The sequence below is a fragment of the Enoplosus armatus genome, chromosome 7, assembly GCF_043641665.1.
Source record: "Enoplosus armatus isolate fEnoArm2 chromosome 7, fEnoArm2.hap1, whole genome shotgun sequence".
Taxonomy (NCBI): domain Eukaryota; kingdom Metazoa; phylum Chordata; class Actinopteri; order Centrarchiformes; family Enoplosidae; genus Enoplosus; species Enoplosus armatus.
In genome coordinates, this window is record NC_092186.1 from 25,223,165 (window position 1) to 25,243,470 (window position 20,306).

At 43.8% G+C, this 20,306-nt stretch overlaps 1 protein-coding gene across 1 annotated transcript; it reads left to right on the forward strand.

The window, feature by feature from the left end:
- The first annotated feature begins 9,182 nt into the window (after nt 1-9,182).
- LOC139288061 (thiamine transporter 1-like) lies at nt 9,183-18,076 on the forward strand. Its single transcript, XM_070909309.1, has 5 exons — nt 9,183-9,374; nt 11,107-11,863; nt 16,457-16,649; nt 17,440-17,581; nt 17,933-18,076. Exons 1-5 carry the CDS (start codon nt 9,183-9,185, stop codon nt 18,074-18,076), a joined length of 1,428 nt encoding a protein of 475 aa, XP_070765410.1.
- The last annotated feature ends 2,230 nt before the right edge of the window (nt 18,077-20,306 follow it).

Sequence of the window (20,306 nt, forward strand, 5' to 3'; positions counted from 1 at the left end):
GGGGATGAATGGCACTGAACTGCGAGCAGCCGACTAATAAAAATCTCTAGTTACCTGAATGACGCTTCGCATGGACTCAGCTGCCTGTCCGGTTTCCTCCAGTTGTCGGCATAATCAAGGAACCACCGCGTTGAGTAAGGTTTTTGCAGCAACAACAAGACCACCAGATCAGAACAAAAGTAAGGAAGTCAGAAAGCAGACCAGCAGGGTCGATCGAACTCAGGACTCTTAACAAACACACTGTGAAAATGGCCTTACAAGTGAGCTTCAGAGTCCCTATAACGTCCTCCATCCTCGTGACCTGGGACAGTTTTTTTTTTTTTTTTTGTATAGGCGAACTATCTATTACTGTCTCCCGTAGCCAGAAACAAGAGAGCAGAGTTGGTCCGGCCCCCGCAGGTGTGAGGCTCCACAGAGAATTAATTAGAAAAGATGGAAAAGGTGGCTGAAGAAGAGCATAGGGTATGAAGTCTGTATTCTGGTTCAGAGCTGTTAGCGCGGCTGTAAGTGGTGCACAAGTTCAAAGCAACATTTTACAAGTTCACAAAGTTCATACCGAGTTCTTCCTCTTTGTCGAAGGAGCACCTCGGTGTTGACAGCGGCGCAGATGCTCCTGTTCACGAGTCAAGAAGTCCCAGAGACGTGGCATAATGAGGGATTCTATCGTCGGTGAGTTGGGAGTCTCTGTCACGGAGCGGTGAAGGTATATACACGCATTAAAACTGTGCCTTGATATTTCTCCTCTGTCTGAAAGGAACTTAGGTGTGTTAAAAGTTGGAGTAAAGCGATGCTTTGAGACGCCACTGTCAACTTCTGTTGGTGCGCTATTAGACTAGAGCGCATCATAATTGTATATCCCACGAACGTTATAGATATGGCGGGGGTTTTTTTTTTTTGCAGCCTTCAACATTTCAGAGGACCCGAGAAAGCGATAGCTACTTAGCCTAGCTTGCTAACATTCAAATGAAAACCTTAAAAAAGGAGTGCTGTGAGTCATCAATATCTTTTCTTTATCTATGTGTTGGAGGAGGATCAATTGGCTGTTTGCTATTTTCAGGTGGCCAACAATACAGCACTAATTAATGATGAGGCGATCTCAGTAAGGGAGAGCACCGACATGAGGGTAACTTGATGGGCAAGGTCGTTAGAAAGTAGCATTTGGCACACCGCCCCTCTCAGACGAACGTATTAATAACAAACAGCGTGACTTCCGATACCAAACGAATCCGCAGGTAGCTTGGTTTGACCTTAAAGTGGATTTCCTGCTTTTTCGTTAGAATAATTAATTCCTGAATCAAGCGCGGTTGTTGATTGTCTGCCCTGGACTTTTCATTTCTTTCCCTTTCTTCTTTAATGTTTCCCATTAACATATAAGGCTTAATGGGAACGGCGATTAAAAGAAAAGACACAAAGCGGCACATTTGGTGGGAACACTGCCTAGAGGTTGAAATTAACAATCCGTGTTTCTCGAGGCATCCAGTGTCATTAGGATCTGTTGGTCTTCACGTGTGTGAAAAGGTCACAAACTGATCTATCTATCCATCTCATTCGTTCATAGGGGAGGGAGGTCAATTCCCCTTAATGTTTGCTCGTGGTAGCAATTATCTCATTTATTGTCGAGACTCAAATCCTGCCTGAGCTTTTACGGCTCTTAAATCACCGCGCAAATGACGAGCACCAAGTACTGTTTCCTGTTCGGATGTGAGCCAAAAATAGGGAAAGTCTCACAAAAGACAGCACTGTAAAGAATATGATTAGTTGATTGCGGAAGGAAGCACCCTGAAGGATCTGGATAAGAGCTGTCAAACGGAAGGCTGAGTGGTGCTCAGAACCAAAAAAGCAGCACGCCAAATAACTGTTAAGCTAATCTCCTCCTCCTCCTCCTCCTTATACCCCTCTTCCTCCTTCTCCTCCTCCTCTTCCTCCTTCTCCTCCTCTGCCACATTTACCCCCACAAATCTGGATCTACTACTACTTTAAACAAGATGCAGAGAGAATAAAAGCGAGGAATTAAGGCGGCAAAGGGTGGAAAGTTACTGGTCGAGGAGGACTCAAAGTGTAAAATATTGCATGCACACACGCTCACGCATGCTTGCACACATGCACGCCCCCACCCACACACACACACAGGGAGCTAATGAAAGGCAAGCGTCTTCACAGCTAGCCTAAGCAGCCTGTAGGAATGGGAACTAGACAGACGGAGAAAGAGGGCAAGGAAAAAGAGAACAAGAGGTTCTGGATATTGGATCGGGGGCAAAAGAGGACAATTCTGACAAGATGTGGAGAGGGTGCTGATATGTCAGCTTTTATTTCCTTCCTCCTCCTGCAGCTCTCTCTGTCAGAACAGGACTCGTCTGCGAGGAGGGGGGATAGGAAGGAGGGGGGAGCCCAGTGAGGGGAACATAAGCCCTCCAGCGATCACCAGAAGCCGCTGACACTCATCAGTCTAAGAGCCCTCCAGCAATGGCATGGCATCATCTTAGCAGTGACCTTGATTGATTGGTGCCAAAGACCTCCCATCCTTTCCAAACGAGCCCTAATGAGTTTTAATGCCTGGCTTCTAATAGATATGGTTTAACTGGCATGAATATTGCCATATTGGGTCGGGGTTTTTTTTTAAATTCATTTATCTGTTTAGGACTTGTTAAAGTGGTATTAAGTCATACGTGACCTCTGTAGGACCAGAACGTGTCTCTTCCTTCACAAGGAATCATCCTCTGGAGCTTTGGTAGCCCGCAAGAGAGATGAACAACCCTGTGAACAACATGGCGCACTGCAGGGCCATTATTTTCTATTAGCTTTCCTTCCTTGGTTTTTCCACCAGGTTTTGCGGCCAAGGTGAGCTTTGACCCCCGAAACTCGACAACTGACGAATGGATTACATTTGTGTACAGACATTCATGGTCCAGAGAGGATGGCACCTTCTGACTTCGGTGATCCCCTGATGTTTCCTCGAGCGCCACCATTGGATCAAAATGTTTATTTGTTCAGTACTTTTGGTTTATGGCCAAATACCTGCAAAACTAATGGCATTCCCTTCGGCGTCAGCTGTGCTTTGTTTGTACTTACTTTTGTGCTACTTGGCATGTGTTAGCGGGCTGACACACTCAACTAAGATGGTGAACAAGGTAAACGTTATACCTGCTAAAGATCTGCATATTAGCATTGTTATTGCAGGGTGGCATGGGGGACTATAACCTTGGGAAATAAAAGGAGAAAAAAAAGCAGGCTGGTTGGTCATTCGAGTGGAATCCAGTTAAAACACCTTTTGAGTAGACGCATCGATGCCTCTCAAGTGGAGCTGCACGTGTTCGGGGATGAAACTTGACAGTGGTGCAGTGGTTAGCACTGCCGCACGGGAGGTAGAGCAGGGTAGTGTCCTGCCCAAGTGTCTTTGAGCAAGACGCTGAACCCTACGTCGCTACGGCGACCCAGCTGCCGTGCAAGGCGCCGGGCATCCATCGGGGTGTGAATGTGTGAGTGAATGGGCGAACGAGACCAGATCTGCAAAGCGCTTTGGGGAGCGTGAAAGTTGAAAAGCGCTATATAAGTGAAGTCCATTTACCATTTATTGTGAGCATGTTAGCATTTAGTGTTTAAGTACAGCCTCACAGGGCTGCTAGCATGGCTGCAACCTCTTAGTCTTGTTTACATTCCAATGCAGTGCCTAGCATCCTAATGAACTGCTTTTGCTTTTAATAATTAAGAAAGAATTAGCTTTAGTTATCGTCTTATTTGCACTCTCTACCACTGGCGTAAACGATGAGTACGATATTTAATCTAAAACAAAAATACTTGATAGTTGGGGCTTGTGTGCTGTTTAAGGTGTTTCCCTGCCCAGTCTAGCTTAGCCACCATGACGATGGGTAGAATCACCTGGTAAGTGAATTGAATGGGCAGAGAGCTTCTTTTAAAAGTAAAAACAACAAGTATGGTGAAGAGAGTTGAGCTCTGAATGCCAGAAATTCTAACAACTGCTATCATCCCTGTCACACACACCTGGAGATATTACTGTCATTTTGTGCGATGGTGCAGTGAAAACCTTCCTTGTTTCCAATTTTAAATGTCACAGGGTTGGGTTCAGCGCTGACAGCCATAGGTCCACTTGGCTCAAATGTGAAGTGTTGATCGGAAGCAGCTCCTTGTGAGCTTAACAGTGCCTTTAATGTATTGATATTCAGTGACATTTGAATTCCTCCGTTTTTTTTTCACCACATTCATCGGAGTTGATTCCTACAGGCACTGCGACATAATGTTACCATATTTCTTGATTTGCTTGGCTGTCCACAGTAAGTAATTAGCCTGAGTCATTAGTGTGACAGTGTTTCCATTGGAAAGTGAGATCCCCTATTTATGCACGTCATAAGAAAATATTTACGTTATTCAGCAGGGCTGCCAAAGACAGTGCTATACCAGACTCCATGATGAAAAAAGGTTATTTTTCATTTTTCATCTCATTGACAGTGGAAAAACAGGATTTTGCCCCTGTGACAAATTGGTTCTACTATATGAATCATATCTTTTCTGGTATTGATCATAGCAACGATGTCCAGACATCCAGAGGTGTCCATCATATTATAGATTCTGGTCAGAGTTGGGAGGATAAAGCATGTTTTTTTTTTTCCTCCACATTCCTGTAGGTGAATACTGCACCCTGTGAAATCCTGGATCTTTACAATATCTCTCAGTGTCAGGAAATGTTACCCCATGGTTGAGTGAACAAAATGTCAGGGGCTTAGCTGTAAAGCAACAACGCAGAACCTTATATGATTCTGTGGACCAAGTTATATCTTCACTGCAAGCATGTCAATAGATAGCTGTTGTCAGCTCCAGCTATAATCTATTGACTGCTTGTGCTGCCAGTGCTATTACTAATTCTGCTACATCTAGCTGCTGCTGTATAGAAACAATAAAGAGCCTAAAGATGATTCAAAACATATGGGGACAAAATATTTAGCAATCAAGCCCACATTCCAATCAAAGCACTCATCATCCAATTAGATGGAAAGCGGCAGATGGCCGCATGGCAAGGACAGCTGGTTTTGAGGTTTTTCGCAGTTTGTCTGTCCATCAGCCCGTCAATCATGGGCTGTTCTTCGTGCGGCTCTCACGAGTCTCGAGCCTGAGACTGCCAAAATTGTCAGGGATGTGTCATGGGCACCCTGCATCACAGAGATGAGGAGTGGTGTTACAGGTGTACGATGAAGCAAGAGCTCCATCTAGTGTCGCAGGGGTTATTCATTATGACAGGCTGTCGTGCTTCTGGACCAGAGTCCTTCCTTAAAAAAAACGTCAGAGGGATGATTACAGCATGGTGTTTGAACACTGTGTTCTCAGTCTTACCACTGGAATGCACTCAAAAAGATGTGCATTTGGATGTTTACCAATTCAATCCAGTATATTGGAATGAAATGCACTCTTAAATAAGGACTTACTTTATTACTAAGACAGTCCTGTGCTGGTGTGCAACTTACTGTGTCATGCATTTAATGTTTTATTTGGTGGAATATAGTGAAACGTAGTCTATGATGTGTGAATGCATAGTGTTTGGTTTAAAATAGGGTGCAAGGTAAGGGTCACTGCGCATCACTTGGCTTCTGGTAATTGAACCACGTACATACTCAAACTCTAATCATAACAACATTTCATGACTGCATTTTAGTTAACATTATACTCATTTGGTAGACTATTTGTAAATAAATTGGTGTGGAGACGTACAGCCATGAATAGGCAAATGACAACTACATCAAAAGTCTAAGTGAAGTGGTGCCATATGTGAATTCTAGTACTTTAAAGAAAAGAAAAAAAGAGCATGTAAGTGGATTATACGGTGTTTGTCTTCATTGTCTGAACCAGACTTGCTTCAGCCACCGCATTATAATAAGTCATAAGTTATAAGTCATTGTCTAGTGAAATCAACAAGGGCCATAACGGAGGCTGGGGGGGGAAAAAAAAGAAAGAAAGGAAAACAAAAAAACGCATCGAACTTCCACGTCTTATCAGCTCGGCACAGTGGGAGTTCTGTTTCGCAGCCAAACAACTGCACACATATGCTTATCTGAGCCTCGCCAACACCTCAATACACCCCACCCGCGCCCCCCCCCCCTCAAACACACCATGTGTTTCAGGTTCCTGACGGCAGCAGCCTCATATAATTTGCCAGCGAGGAAGGGGGGAAAAAAAAAAAAAAAAAAAAGGGAGGGATTGTGGGAAGAAGGGTTTGGTCTGTGTGAAGGAATCAATGCATCTGGGTTGGCTTTCAACACTGTGTCAGATGCTGCAATTCAGAAGTTGCGATGAAGAAAGGATGACTGGGTTAATTGAAATATTAGCCGTGGCCACAGGCGGGTGATTGAATAACCCAAGTGCAACGCTGTCGAGGACAAAATATGTAGTAAAGGATTTCCCTTCGACAAAGGTGAAAGTCTTTGCCGTGCTGTTGCAGTTAGGTTGTTTGGAGAGGGTTGATTGCGGGGAACAAACTCCTTGTTTCACAGCAGGGTCAACCAGGGCATTTCAGAGCTTACCCGACAAAGCGCCAATCTCGGCACCCCAAGTTCAACCCCAAAATCAAATTCCACACGGAAGGATTTTAATTTCCCCCCCCCCCCCCCCCCCGAGCTGGTGCGAGTGACACATAGCAACGCGGTGCCATGAGCCTTTTTAGATGTCCTTCGCCATGCTGAGCTCCATTTGGCCCTGCTGCGCACAGCAGGCACTTTCAGACATTTACCTGCCATTGCCTCCCACAGTCCCCCGCTCCGTTCGAGCTGTCATAATCTCATCTATCTTTGTCCGCGAACTTGCAGATGGAAAGGAAGGGGAAATGGGAGGCAGACGCCTTTTGATCATCACTTCGGCCTCAGTAGAGGCTGGAGAATATTACAGAGGAAGGGAAAAGAACGCGAGGTAGTCTGGCTCCTCAAAATGCGAAACCGAGGTCCGTCTCCGTCTGCTGTAAATTAATAGGAATGAGACTGCAGGTCAGAGATGATTAAGAGCGTAATGAGTTCCGGAGAGTAGGACGAGGGTTGGCACAGCATCTTGCAGTCGCGCCGTGTCAATGTTATTTTCATTTGTTGTCATTTATTTTGATGATGTCTTGGGAAAGAGAGCTGTTTGGTAATACTGTTAAATACATATGTCGACTTGTAAGGCACAGTTGAAACTGATGTATACTGCCAGACGACTACTACCGTTATTGCAGGGTACAGGAACGTTGGCATAGCGGAAGACATCAAGAAGAAATCAAGAGTTTGAATATGTTTTTTTTTTTTTCTTCCAAAGCTACAATAAAGCAGGTTGAAAAAAAAAAAAAACATTTTCCCAACTATACATGGTGCAAGTAGCAACATAAGCAATCCAAAAAAGTGTATGAAAGATCATGCTACAGTTCAGGAAGTGAGTGCATTGAGAAACAAGTGAGGCACTTCTCCGGGTTATATGAAGTTACGCATTAGATCGCTTTGGAGAAAGGAAAAAAAAAAAAAAGAAGATGATCAGAGTAAGACGAGTCAGACTCAGGTAACAATCAACAGACACTTCAAACAGTCACAAATACAAGGACAAAGTCCCTCAGAGGAATAGCTGTAAGTCGAACTTCAGCGTTTTGCCGTAGTTAAGGTGCCCGGTCTTCCCCAGTTGGGACTAAAGCCAACCTATATCCAAACACCGTCTCCTACAAAAACTCGGGTTTACTAACTGTTTATATGAGAGAAGCATAATGCCGTCCGAATCATTCCACACACAGAAAAGCTGCACTCCCCATCACTGGAAGAAAAAAAAACAAACATTGCGATCGAACAACAATGGAAGCGGCAGTTTTCCATCAAAATGCAACTAACGCATCAGCGGGATACAAAGACAGCTTCTGGGTCACAGGGTTATCCTATCCTGTGATCTGGTGCCATTAGCTCTGAGTCGGACTACGGGTGTTAAATACCTCCGCGACACCGACGCGGCGGCTGTTTGCGTGACTGAAAACGCAGGCGTGCCCGGCGCCTTGTACATGAAAGTGACGACCATCTGACCTTTCCTATCGCTGGTCCTACAACATGTGCTGATGACTGCCCCGAAGGGAACATTACTCAGTAGAACGGAATGGAGCAAAATATTAGTAGAAACTGTATCACGGTTGTGCTTTGACAGTGAAGAGGTCAAACTGAATTCTGCGTCTGCTCCCTTCAGCCATAGCCACCGAACACACGTACTCTTAAACCTCACAACATTAAACTAGAAGCGCCAAATACATGAATATGAGTAATATTTCAGTGGCCAGTGACCTTGATGTTGAGAATTAAGTCATGGACTGACAGTTTGAGCTGAGGCAGAGCTTTTCCGTTGACACCCCGCTGGTGAGTCATAATTCGCCGTTGGATATTTTAAATTACAGACTGCAGTAATTCTCTCGTCTCGGGAATGATTGCCTTGCTTATTTCTTTCCCTGAGTATTTAGAATTCGCTGCCAAGCCGCCCAAAGTTACAGACTTGTTATTTATGACAGTCACAAAGACAAAGCGCCGGACGTTAAGATTATCTGATTATTATTGTTCATTCTTTTATTTTTAGCAGCCTGAAGAAGATGCTTTTTTTTTGTCTTTTTGTAAAATTGCAGGGTTTTTTTTTATTATTATTTCTTATTTCTTGGATCAAAACAGTGTTGAAACATTATATATACATTATACTCGCATTGTTTTGGACTCCACTGGCTAATGATGGCAGAAGCTGAACAGGAACACGGTATGTACACACTGTTTGTGTCTGAGTGTGTGTGTGTGTGTGTGTATGGGGGGGGGGGGGGGGGGCAGCATGGTGCACACCTGCACTAAGACACACACACACACACTCATTCCTCTGCACTTCTTCCACCCCATACTCAATATCTGCAGGAATGAGGGTGTTTTGTATAAAGACAGAGGAGGAGACAGTATTTATTATAACCTGCTGGAGCCCCAGGGGCTCGCCACCTCATATTTCATCTTAATGTGTCTTCACTCACAGCCTCACGCAGGGAAACTTCAGAGGAGGGGAACAACAATGGCAAAGCAGGTGACTCGGTGTTCACAGTCAGGCTCACCTTGGCCCTTATCTGGGGCTTCCATATCTCAACAGATTAAACTAAATTAGACTGCGCTCTCGCCGGACGCGGGGCGAGACGTCCCCGGGGAGCCCGGAGAGGAACGATGGCTTTTTGCTGGAGCGGGGAGTGTGGCAGCAGGCCTTGCCGGGCAGACCATCGCGGGCCCTGCCGCGCTGGTTGGGTGGGCCCCACTGTGCTGCTCTGCGTCTATGGCTTCTGCTCCATGATGAGGCCCATAGAGCCCTTCTTGACGGAGTTCCTCACGGGAACTTACAAGAATCTCACCACCGAGCAGGTGAGCTACTGATCTATGAAATGAGATATGTAGCCAGCGGTACAGTGATGGAAGCCCTAGGTTATTAGATTTGTTTTGATACACGTAATATGAATAATGCAAATATGAATATAAAGCATACATAACCAAATAATGGATGTATAAAAGAATGTACATCCAAAATGTACACATGAATATATTTGTTCAACAGTAACCAGTTGCTTCAATGTAATACGTTATTAATGAATATGTATGTAAATGTCAATAGAATCATAAACCATTATGAATATGCTTATATTATGTATTATATAATATATTACTGTAAACTGTCAGTTTAAATTAGAGATGATATTTTGAATAACACTGCTCAACGATTTTTTACAAGTAGCCTACTATGTCATGTTCATGCTATGTCATGCTATGTCATATGTGGGGGTGGGGGGGGGGGGGTTCAAAAGTACAATAGTAAACCAGGAGTTTAATATATATTGTCCATCTCTTCTCCTGGAGTAAAGTTTGGTACAGACTGGGGGGAGAACAGGAGAGCCTTGACAGTCACCCGCCTCACATGGAGGCATTAAGGAGAAAAAAAACTAAATGGGGGTCCTTCACACCTCCGCAATGACAATCACTTTGCGATGCACACGGCAGGACGAGAGCCGCTTTGTTCCCCACAAATTCTGGCAGGCACACTCGAGGCGCACTCATTTGATGCTCAGCCATGTGCGATGCAAATTACCTTTTCAACGTCTGGTCCTGAGTGGCTTCTGAGATGTTATACGTTAAGTCGTAGAAATTAACTAAGCTTGTGAGCAAAGCACAGGACTCACAAATTCAATTTCCTGTTCCAACCACACCAACAGAGTACGTTTGACGCTACAGAGACTTAAAAAAAAAAGCCAAGATGCGCTACAAAGTGTATATTGTAGTTGTTTTTAGGGACTACTACCAACCTGATATATTCCTGTTTTCACTCACGGGGCAAAAGACATAAAGCCTGAACGCTTCCCAGCACAAAGTTTTGCCTTGCTTTCGTTCACAGAATGACTTCAGCTGCAGCCGTTGACCTGCTAGTAGCTAGTCCAGTTTCTCTCTTAATTGTAAGTTTTTTCCAACATGTCCGTCTCCATTTCAGTCTGTCTTCATGCCCACTCGCACCTTTTGCAGAAATGACAACCCTTAAGAGAAATGTTCCGTTAGCTGCTTCCAGCAACCGCTACAGCAGCTTCTGACTGAGTCCACGGAAAAAAGGATGTTGCTACTCATCGGTAAGGGCAAAACAGACGGGAACACCAAAGTAATTCGGACCAATCCTCCAGGGACAGATGAATCAATATCAAACCATTATTTACAATTGCTGTTCTTAAGGTGACGGTCCTGCGGTTACCGCGGTAACAGTACAGTTACTCCACAGTGGAGGAGCAGCCGGTGCTTGTTTACTTGTCTGTTCGTAGTGCGGGCAAAACAAACTCATAATTAATAAAAAAAATGAATAATTCAGAGAGAAGTCAATATTCATTGCAACCGCAATTTGATTTCATGCTGGTTTTCCAACAGTAGGACGCGGTGAAGTTGCTTACCTTGTTGAGGAGTTGGGACGTGAGCAGCCTGTCGCCTCTTCTTGCTTCCTTACTCCCTCGCAAAACTGTTGAAGCATCCACTGACGCAGATTCACAGATACTCTTGCAGGTAGGGATCATTTTCTAAAAATATTAAATAATTAGGCCTCTTGTCTGCCTTCCTCCACGTCCAGGTGACCAGACAGGTGTATCCTGTGTGGACTTACTCCAGCCTGGTTCTCCTCGTCCCGGTCCTCCTGGTGACAGACTTCCTCAGGTACAAGCCTGTAATCATCCTCCAGGGGCTCACCTATGTCACGGCGTTTCTGCTGGTTCTTGTTGGCTCGGGGGTCCACTCGGCTCAGTTGGCCCTCTTCTGCTACAGCATTGCCACGGCAGCAGATGTAGCCTACTTCTCCTACATTTACACCGTGGTGCAGCCCAGCTATTATCAGAGAGTGACCAGTTATGTCAGGGGGGCCATACTGCTAGGCTACGCCGTGGGCGCCCTGCTGGCACAGCTGCTTGTGTCTTTGGGCGGGGTGTCCTTGTATTGCTTAGCTTTTCTGACCCTCATCTCTGTGTCTGTGTCGCTAATCACCTCCTTTTTCCTGCCCATGCCAAAGGCTAGTTTATTTCTTAAGGGAACAGATTCTGCACAACAGGGAAGCTCAGGTGAGGACACTCACAACTCTGAAAGCCAGGGCTTCTCTATTTGGGTGGAGAGCGTGGCGGCCGGCAAGCAGGTTGGGAGGATGCTCAGGAGGCTCATACTGGACTGTAAGAAATGTTATTCCTCTGCGGCTGTGCTCTTCTTCTGCATATGGGCAGCTGCAGGGAGATGCGGCTTTTACCAGGTTACGGGCTACGTCCAGCTCCTCTGGGTATATATGCAGCCCCATAACTTCACAGCCTACAACGGAGGGGTGGACGCCATCAGCACATTGTCAGGTAACTAATGCACCACAGATTTGTTTTTGCTTCCTCGATATGATTTCAATTCGTACAGTAATTTGGATCTTTTCCATCCAGCAGTAAATCTACATTTTTTTATATGAACAACGGGTCGAATGACTGCATGTAATATGGAAGAGGTCTCTGAAAGTGAGGAACCCACAACAAATTATCACCCGACCCTGCAGTTCCCCTCAGCTTTATGGAGCGTTCTATCATATTTTTGCTACTTGTTCTGCCTGCCAAGCACCAAACAGTAGACAGACAAAGTTAGAACCGTTTGGTAAACGTAGTGGAGCATTGAGCAGCTAATCCACTACATTTTGAAGACAATATTGTACTTCTTACTCAGCTTCTTTAATTTTGACAGTTAGCGGTTATTTTTCACATACAAGACATATGAACATCCTGTAAAACATGATGCGCTGATTAAACTATCCACAAGTATGTAAAAGTAGTTCAAATTGGCGCCACTTGGTCCAGCTACAACATTAGAACGCTGGTAATGGACGTGCATCAGTAACACTAATCCAATAACGTAATAATTAAACAATATCAATCTCCACTGGTTTCCTGGCAAGACTTCAGGAAGGTTCCTGCTTTCTGGCCAAAGAAATGGCTCGAACAGGCTAGCTGTTTTCTCCTGTTTCCAGTCCTTATGCAATGCTAAGCTAACTGGCTGCTGGCTGGAACGTACATTTACCGGACGGACACAAGAGTGGTATCAATCTTCTCAGTTAACCAAAGCAAATAAGGATATTTCCCAAAATGTCAAACTACTGCTCTGAATACTTCTTTCCGCCATTGATTATTCGTGGTATTTCATTTTTCAAATGAAAAAAAACGTCGCTACCTCCCACATTTCACATGCTCGACAGTTTGATTCTGCACCGTCACTGCAGGCCCGGTAGGAATAGTCGTGCAAAATCTAAAAAACAGATTCATTCTGAATGGCAACGGACGGATATCTAGCTTGACAGAACTGGTTCAGGTTCTTGTAGAAACGAGTCCATCAAAGCTTATGCATGTTTTAGACGTCCATAAAATAATTGAATAAATAGACAGAGGGAATTAGCAATCCTTTCCCACTATCAGTATTTCACAACCCCCAAACCATGGCAGACTATAGGAGCAGCATTAATTAGGCCATTTAATTGCATTCTCTCATCCCCAGATGGGTATAGCAGCTGCTGCCATCCAGCTAGTGCACTTGTATTGATTATAGTGCTGATACATTCCTGTATTCCCCAGAAACCAAAGGCAATTACTCTGTGTAAACCACATCCAGCTGTATGCCTTTCACTTGTAAATGGTTCTGCCCAACACGCAGTCAAGCTGTAGGGCCCGTGTCTGATATTTCCCCAAAGATTCCTGTTGTATTTTCTCTGTTCCACACTTGCAAAACATCCCCGAGGAAAGAAACCCGGTGGAAACCGATATGGAAAATATGAATATGGATTACCAACATGATAAAATATGGCAGAAAAGCACAACATAATTTGCTATTTTCATATTCCGCATATTAATAACTGTATGTCCTGGAGCTTGAAAACAACATTTTGTAGTAGCTCATTAGTATTAAGATAAAACAGGATGTGTATTGCAGAACAAAGTGAGTTATGTTCAGTGATATTGTTTTGTACAGTGTGATTTTCAAGGAGAAGGTGTTACATTGCACCTCAACGCAACTATTTGTCTGTGGTCTAAAGCAGTAATTACAAGTCATTTGCACTTCAAACATATATTTATGTCCATGGATAATGTGTTCAGAACATGGTTTCAGTCAGGACACTCAATTCCCCAGATCAGGGATGTCCAAGGTTCTCCATTTAATTTGCCATGAAACTGCACGCTGAATATATTTCCGTTTAGATTCAGGCCACACACGGGAGCTATGTGTGCAAATTCAAATTTTACTCGCCCACATGCAGCACACATATTGTATGATGTTATCTAATCAGCATAGAAAAGCCCCATGCACCATGAGGTCACATATTTTTCCCCCAGCTGTGCCACACATGTTACGGAAATGGTTCAGTGCGACGTGCATGCGGCTTGTGTTTGAACCTTCAAAACTACAGTACACGCTGTGAAACTTGATGATGCTATTAAGGTTAGGGGAAGTCTTAGCAAAGATGCTATCGAAATACAGTACGAAAGGCGCTATATATATATATATATATATATATAAAAAAAAAGTTTGATTTGGTAAATAGGACCCAGTGTTTTTGGAGCTTGAACCACACTTGGGACTAAACGTCATGATATCTGCAGCAGTAAGGATGGTACGTGCTCTACCCGGTGAGCTACCAGGGCGCTGCAGCATCAATTTTGGTCATTTATTCTTGAATCCAGTGTTTTGCAGAATCGGCCCAATAGAGTGTTGCAGGGATGGTGTATTTTTGTAGGCAAACCCTGAAGTTAGCGTCGCCCCAGTTCCCTCGACTACAAGCCAATGGGATTGTCCCATGGGATTTTGGATTATTGCAGAAAATAAGCTCTGCGGCAAAACAAAAGTATATGATACTTTACACGTTTTGTTCAGATAATCTTCACTAATGAACACCACTTTTATGATTTCTGAAGCGCAAATGGAATCGCCAGAAGTAAAAAGCTAACGTTAGGCTACTTCTCTACTAATGGGAGCACCTGCAACTGTGTGATTTCCCCCCAGGGGTCAATAAAGTATTTCTGATTCTGATTCCTTGAGGCTATAAAGGAACTACAGCAAGGTCGCATTACTTCAACGTCACCACCACTGAGCTTCACTTTGAAGAGAGTGTAGATAGATATAGATATACAGGCAGATACTTGTTAGCAACTGCCTTTTTTAAGACACGTAAAAGCTTCAAAACTCACGAGTGGGGGGTATCTAACCAAAAACCCATTCAAAAAACCTATTGACTTTGAGACGAGGGAACCGGAAGTGTAAAAATGCTAACACATTTCCTGGTTTTAGGACTCATTCCTGCAGCGTCTTAGCTAAATATTCAAAAGTATGCGACAGGGCATGTTTCCTTATCCAGTATCTAACCCAAAACGGATTTTGCACAGCAATTTAGTAATATAAAATATATATATATACATATATATATATATATATGTTATATAAATATAATTTGTAGGGGACAGGATTTTTATTCTGGTTCAAGAGGATCATCAGAAAGCATTGTTACTTTCAAGACCTCTTTACAAGATGACCCTCTTGCTGTCAGATGTAAAATGGGTTAAATTATAGAAGAAATACAAACACTTGTCCAATTCAACCTAGATATGAGCACAAATTGGATATTTACCGTGAAGCCCTGCTGTTTGAAGATACTGTAGAGCCCTGCTGCATTATTGATCCTTCTTTATGAAGCTGTACAGCTGGCTCCTGCTGACCTTGCTAAGCCTTCAACTGACAGCTATGGAAGCTGGCCTAATTATTCAGTCTCCACTCATATGTCTATATACCCCCCCTCTGCTAGCCAGAGTCGGAGGGATTGATTAAGTGCATGTTAAATACACAGCCCTGGTGGTGTCCACGTTGGATTATTAGCGCTGATTGGCCGTGAATGGACAAGGAATCAAAGGAAATGTACACATTTAAACGACTGAAGCAATTATACTCAGCCCCTCTTCACAGTCTAGTGGATAAAGAGCTCTGCAGGAACGGATCCATGTTGCCGGGGACTCAGGGGGTTTCCCTATTTACACTCGCCTCACTGAATGCCGCTGTGGTTTAGTTTCCATTTAACCTTCAGCAATTAGTTACGGAGAACCTGTGATCCACGTGTAGCAAGCGAGTGAAAGTAATGGGAGAGGAAGAGTCGAAGGAGAGCGAAGGGGCAAAAGCCAATGGATGGTAGGAAGGAGAGCGAGAAGAAAAGAGGGAGGCGAGTGTCCTAAAATAATCAATGCTCCAGAGATTCACTGTCTGGGGAGCCCAACTTTATGTCCATCCTCAAGGATAAAGGCCTCATAACTCCTTCCCATATGGTGAAAGGAGCCTTGTGATGTATCAGGGCCGCACTGTGCCACCCTGTGGCTGAAATGAGAAACACCACTTTATACTCGTTGAGGATTTTAATGCAAAAGAGAGGGGGGTCCATCTATATTATTGACTCTTTAAAACAATCTCCTCCTTGTTGATGCTTGCTTCCATTGTCCATAGGAAGTCCAAATACTCTGTGAGCCACCTATCCATGGTGTCACAGTCCATTTTTCCATTCCATTTAAGCTCTATGTGAAAAATGAATGATCTTACACCTTCCACATTTCCACTTTCTCTCTTTATCGTGCGACTGATACTGTCATGTCATTTTTCTGTTGTTACCCAGATGTGATGTCATGACGCCTTTGTGTTGAGTTTCATTTCATTTCCACAACTAAATGTCTGGTATTGTGGCGAATTCAGAATTTCAATCAAAATGGCTGAAAGAATTAGGAGCAGGGAGGGACATTTGACCCCGTTTCCCCCCCCCCCCCCCACAGTGTGTTTAAATTAAAACATTGGATCAATTCGTAGATAAACAGTGTATGTATTGCTCTCTGAGGTTACCTCATAGTAATGCACTGACCCACAAGAGAGGTCGCGTTTTCCTGTAGGGGCTGCAGCCACTGTCGCCGTGGGACACATGTCTCTGGAGTGGTCGGTGTGGGGGGAACTGGTCCTGGGGGTTTTCACATTCCTCATCGCCGGGTCTGTATTCCTCATGGATCTGACCGACAACATCTGGATCAGCTACACGTGCTTCTTCCTCTTCAAAACCGTTTACATGCAGCTCACCACCATCTGCACGTAAGAATGCATTATGGATGTATGGAATCCACTGAGAAGAACTTGAATATATAATGCACCGCCATGACGAGATGTTTTGTGTTTTAAACAAGTCTGTGATCCCCGAAGGATGAATCCTACTGACTTCAGTGATCCCCTCACTTTTTTTTTTTTTACTTTTAAGTGAAATGTCTCAACAACTTTTGGGTGGATGTCCCCAGGGGATGAATCCTATGACTTCTGTGATCCATTTACTTGTCTTGCGCCACCAGAAGTGCTTTATCCAGTGAAATATCTCAACATCGAATTGATGGATTGGCACAGAATTTAGCACAGACATTCATGGCTCCCAGACGATGTGTTCTACTGGTGGAAATTTGTGGCTTTGATGCATTTGACGGGACGTTTGGTATAGGCATTCGTGTCCACCTCGGGACAGCTTTGGTGATCCCTCAATCTTTCATTTGCGCCGTCATCGTAACATTTTCTTATCTGTGCGCAAATACCTGCAAAACGAATGGCATCCCCATCAGCCTCAGCTGCACTTTGTGTCAAAGCTAACATGTTTTCGCTAATGCTAATTAGCAAATGAGCAGAACCTTAAACTAAGTGAACACTACAGCTAATCATCGGCGTGTTGACATTGTCGCTTTGAGCGCAACAGCATGCTGACGTCAGCCTCACAGAGTTGTAACCTCTCAGTCGTGTTATACGGTATAGATTAGCAGCACAATTACCAACTAATACTAAGTAATACTGAATGAATCCTAGCGCATTTACACTTTATTTTTTTCACATATGTATATCCCAGTTTTCAGATAGCCAAGATGCTGAACAGGGGCAACTATGCGATGGTATTCGGCATGAACAGTTTCGTGGGCACCGTCCTCCAGAGCGTCCTCACCGCCGTCGTTATCAACACCAAGTCTCTGCGGCTCACCATCACCTCGCAGGTAACGCCACTGCACACAAGTCATACATGGAGTTCGGGGGATGATTTGAGCACATTTGTATGTCCATGTCGGACATGTGCTTTATATGTCAAATTTAGTATAAGTTGGAAATTGAGTGAAAATCTAAATAGGAGAAGGGAAAAGAAAAGAAACAGCATTTTTGAATAAATAAATGAGATAAAGACAATTACGAGTGCTGATGAAAAGAAAAAAGTCTCAAGAACAGAATGATGCTGTTTGAAGGGCATTCAGTGAGCATGCAGAGGGAGACCGACCACAAGGGACAAAAGGGATGAATATATTCATTTCTAAGTCATCCGAGGTGCAAGTAATCCTCGCATTTCTTTTCAGTTTCTTATCTACGCCTCGTACTTTGCCGCCATTTCCCTGCTGTTCACCGTCAGAGGTGTGTGTACCCTGCTCCACGTGAAGCGTCCCGCTGAAGGCAACCGGGCAGAGAGAGCCACCAACCTGCCGGAGGGCTCGCGTCTGTGAAGACTCTCTGAGACGCAGGAAAAACATGAGGAATCTTTAACATTTTAACTGTCAGTCAATTATTACATCAGCAGCAGAGACAGTGGTGTGGAAGGCACTAGTGCATACATGTTCATCCAGGTGTTCAATTCATTCAAAGAGTGACTTATGTGTGTGTGTGTGTGTGTGTGTGTGTGTGTGTGGTTATGAGTTATTTATCAGCGCGTCATCGTCAGGATTCAACCGATGGATTCTGCTGTGACTCTAATAGTGAGGGTGCAACCCTTATATACGGCCACTAGAGAGCACTACCTGCTCAATAAATATATATATAAAAAAAAAAAGAATCACACTACATGGCCGCTCTGCATGGCCGCTCAGTGGTGGATTCATCTGAGCACAGACATGTTAGATTATCATTCTTTATGCATGTTTTTAAAGCAAACATAGCTAGTCTAGTAATCAGAATAATTCAACTATTACAGATTTTGGACATTCAAAGCCATGAAATCTATTTTGCTTCCAATATGCAGAGGATTCTTTAAATGTATTTTTTATTTCATTTTCAAAAACTAACTGTGTACATATCAAATGGCAGCTTTACGATGTGACTTTGACAAAATCTACATAGTCAGTGACCATTCACCACGTCGTTACATGGACAAATAGCCTCACGAACTGAATTCTTCTTCGGGCACGTCCATACGCATATTAATAGAATTCACTTATGTGTAAACATATCCGCGTTTGGTGGTTGATTAATTTAAAAAAAGAAATCTACAAACCCAATCGATACTGACGGCAGAATCACTTACTGTTACTTATCAAGCGTGGCAATGACAACTTTATGCAAGCTATGTTACAAATGCTGCACTGCCTCCCCACAGCCTGCTATGATTATATTCAGTGAGTATCTTTGCTGGTTCTTCCAGAAAACTCTACCTCTCCACTGCTACTTAAAGAAACACCTCCTGGCTTTGGTATAGCATCAATCTAAATGCCTCTCAGCTTGCTGCTGATGTTTTGATACTCAGTCAACAATATGCTAGGGGTACATTTGGTGAGTTGGGGGCACCGTTAGGCGCAATAACAAAGAGAAGGGAGCATATCGTTAAGCTACATGTTGTTGCCAGGTAACAGACCCGTTCGTCTCTTAGGCTTAGAGCCTAAGGTCTGATTCTGCCTGCTGTAGCTACTGGTGTGTGTGTGTGTGTGTGTGTGTGTAACCACTTTTATTGGATATGTGTAGAGGGAATGCTTGCACAAATGCATATTTCCAGGATGCAAATCAAAAGAAGACTGAACGTGTGTTGTAATCGCGGCCCTCCTTGGAGCAACTGTGTTTTAAATCAGTTCAGTACTGTGATTCTCAGCAGGGCTGCGTGTAAACGTTAATTCAGCATGTTTATGATATTAGTCTGTTGGCAATCTCTGCCCTCATTCGTGAACACCACGCAGCAGTCCGGCAGACGGAGAAAAAAAAAAAAAACGGAAGTTCGGACTCTCCATTAGTGGTCAGATGATGCATGTGTAGTCATGTCTGACCTATAATTCATAATTATAACAGTAAGTTAATTAAGGTTCCAAGATGGATAACAGGGGCGGCCATTAGCTGGAATGAGCTGGCATATTGTGTGCGCCGCACATGCTAATTGATCATATCTTGATGGTGACATGTCTGGTGCTTATTAAACGCATAGCGAAGAGGCGCTCAAAAGTAGGGCTGGAAAATAAAAAAATGTTCATGTTTACTTAAGTGTCATTTGATTTCACACAGTCAGTAAATATATCAGTCAACTTTAACAAATTGTGCTTGAATATTTCCTTTCATCGAAGTGCAAACAGGTGTGCATCTGGTTGAAAGAAGGTTCAATCTGACGTTGTGTTGAAGTTGATGCATTCATGTCTGTGTGTGTGTGTGTGTCCATAGCTACATTTTGTATTTGTTTTGTTTGTTAATGTGTATTTTTGTGTGTGTTACTCACCCCTTGCGCTTACCTGAGCAGATGGTAGGTTCCGTGTTCAGACTGAGTAAAGATATCAGTCACTAGGCTCGTAGTAGGAGGGCTGGTGGTGGTCGACAACCACCGGATGGATCGCCATGAAATGTCGTGCAGACGTTCATGTTTCCCTCAGGATGAATTGTAATCACTTTGGTGATCCCCTTAACTTTACATCTAGCGCCACCGTCGGGTCAAAATGTCAACGTCCGCGTACCCAGTACTCGGCTGTGCTTTCGTTTTTAGTGCGA

Coding starts and splice junctions, on each gene's coding strand:
- LOC139288061 (XM_070909309.1), top strand. CDS start 9,183: ATGGCTTTTTGCTGGAGCGGGGAGTGTGGCAGCAGGCCTTGCCGGGCA. Junction 11,864..16,456: donor CGCCATCAGCACATTGTCAG/GTAACTAATGCA, acceptor GTTTTCCTGTAG/GGGCTGCAGCCACTGTCGCC. Junction 16,650..17,439: donor CAGCTCACCACCATCTGCAC/GTAAGAATGCAT, acceptor TGTATATCCCAG/TTTTCAGATAGCCAAGATGC.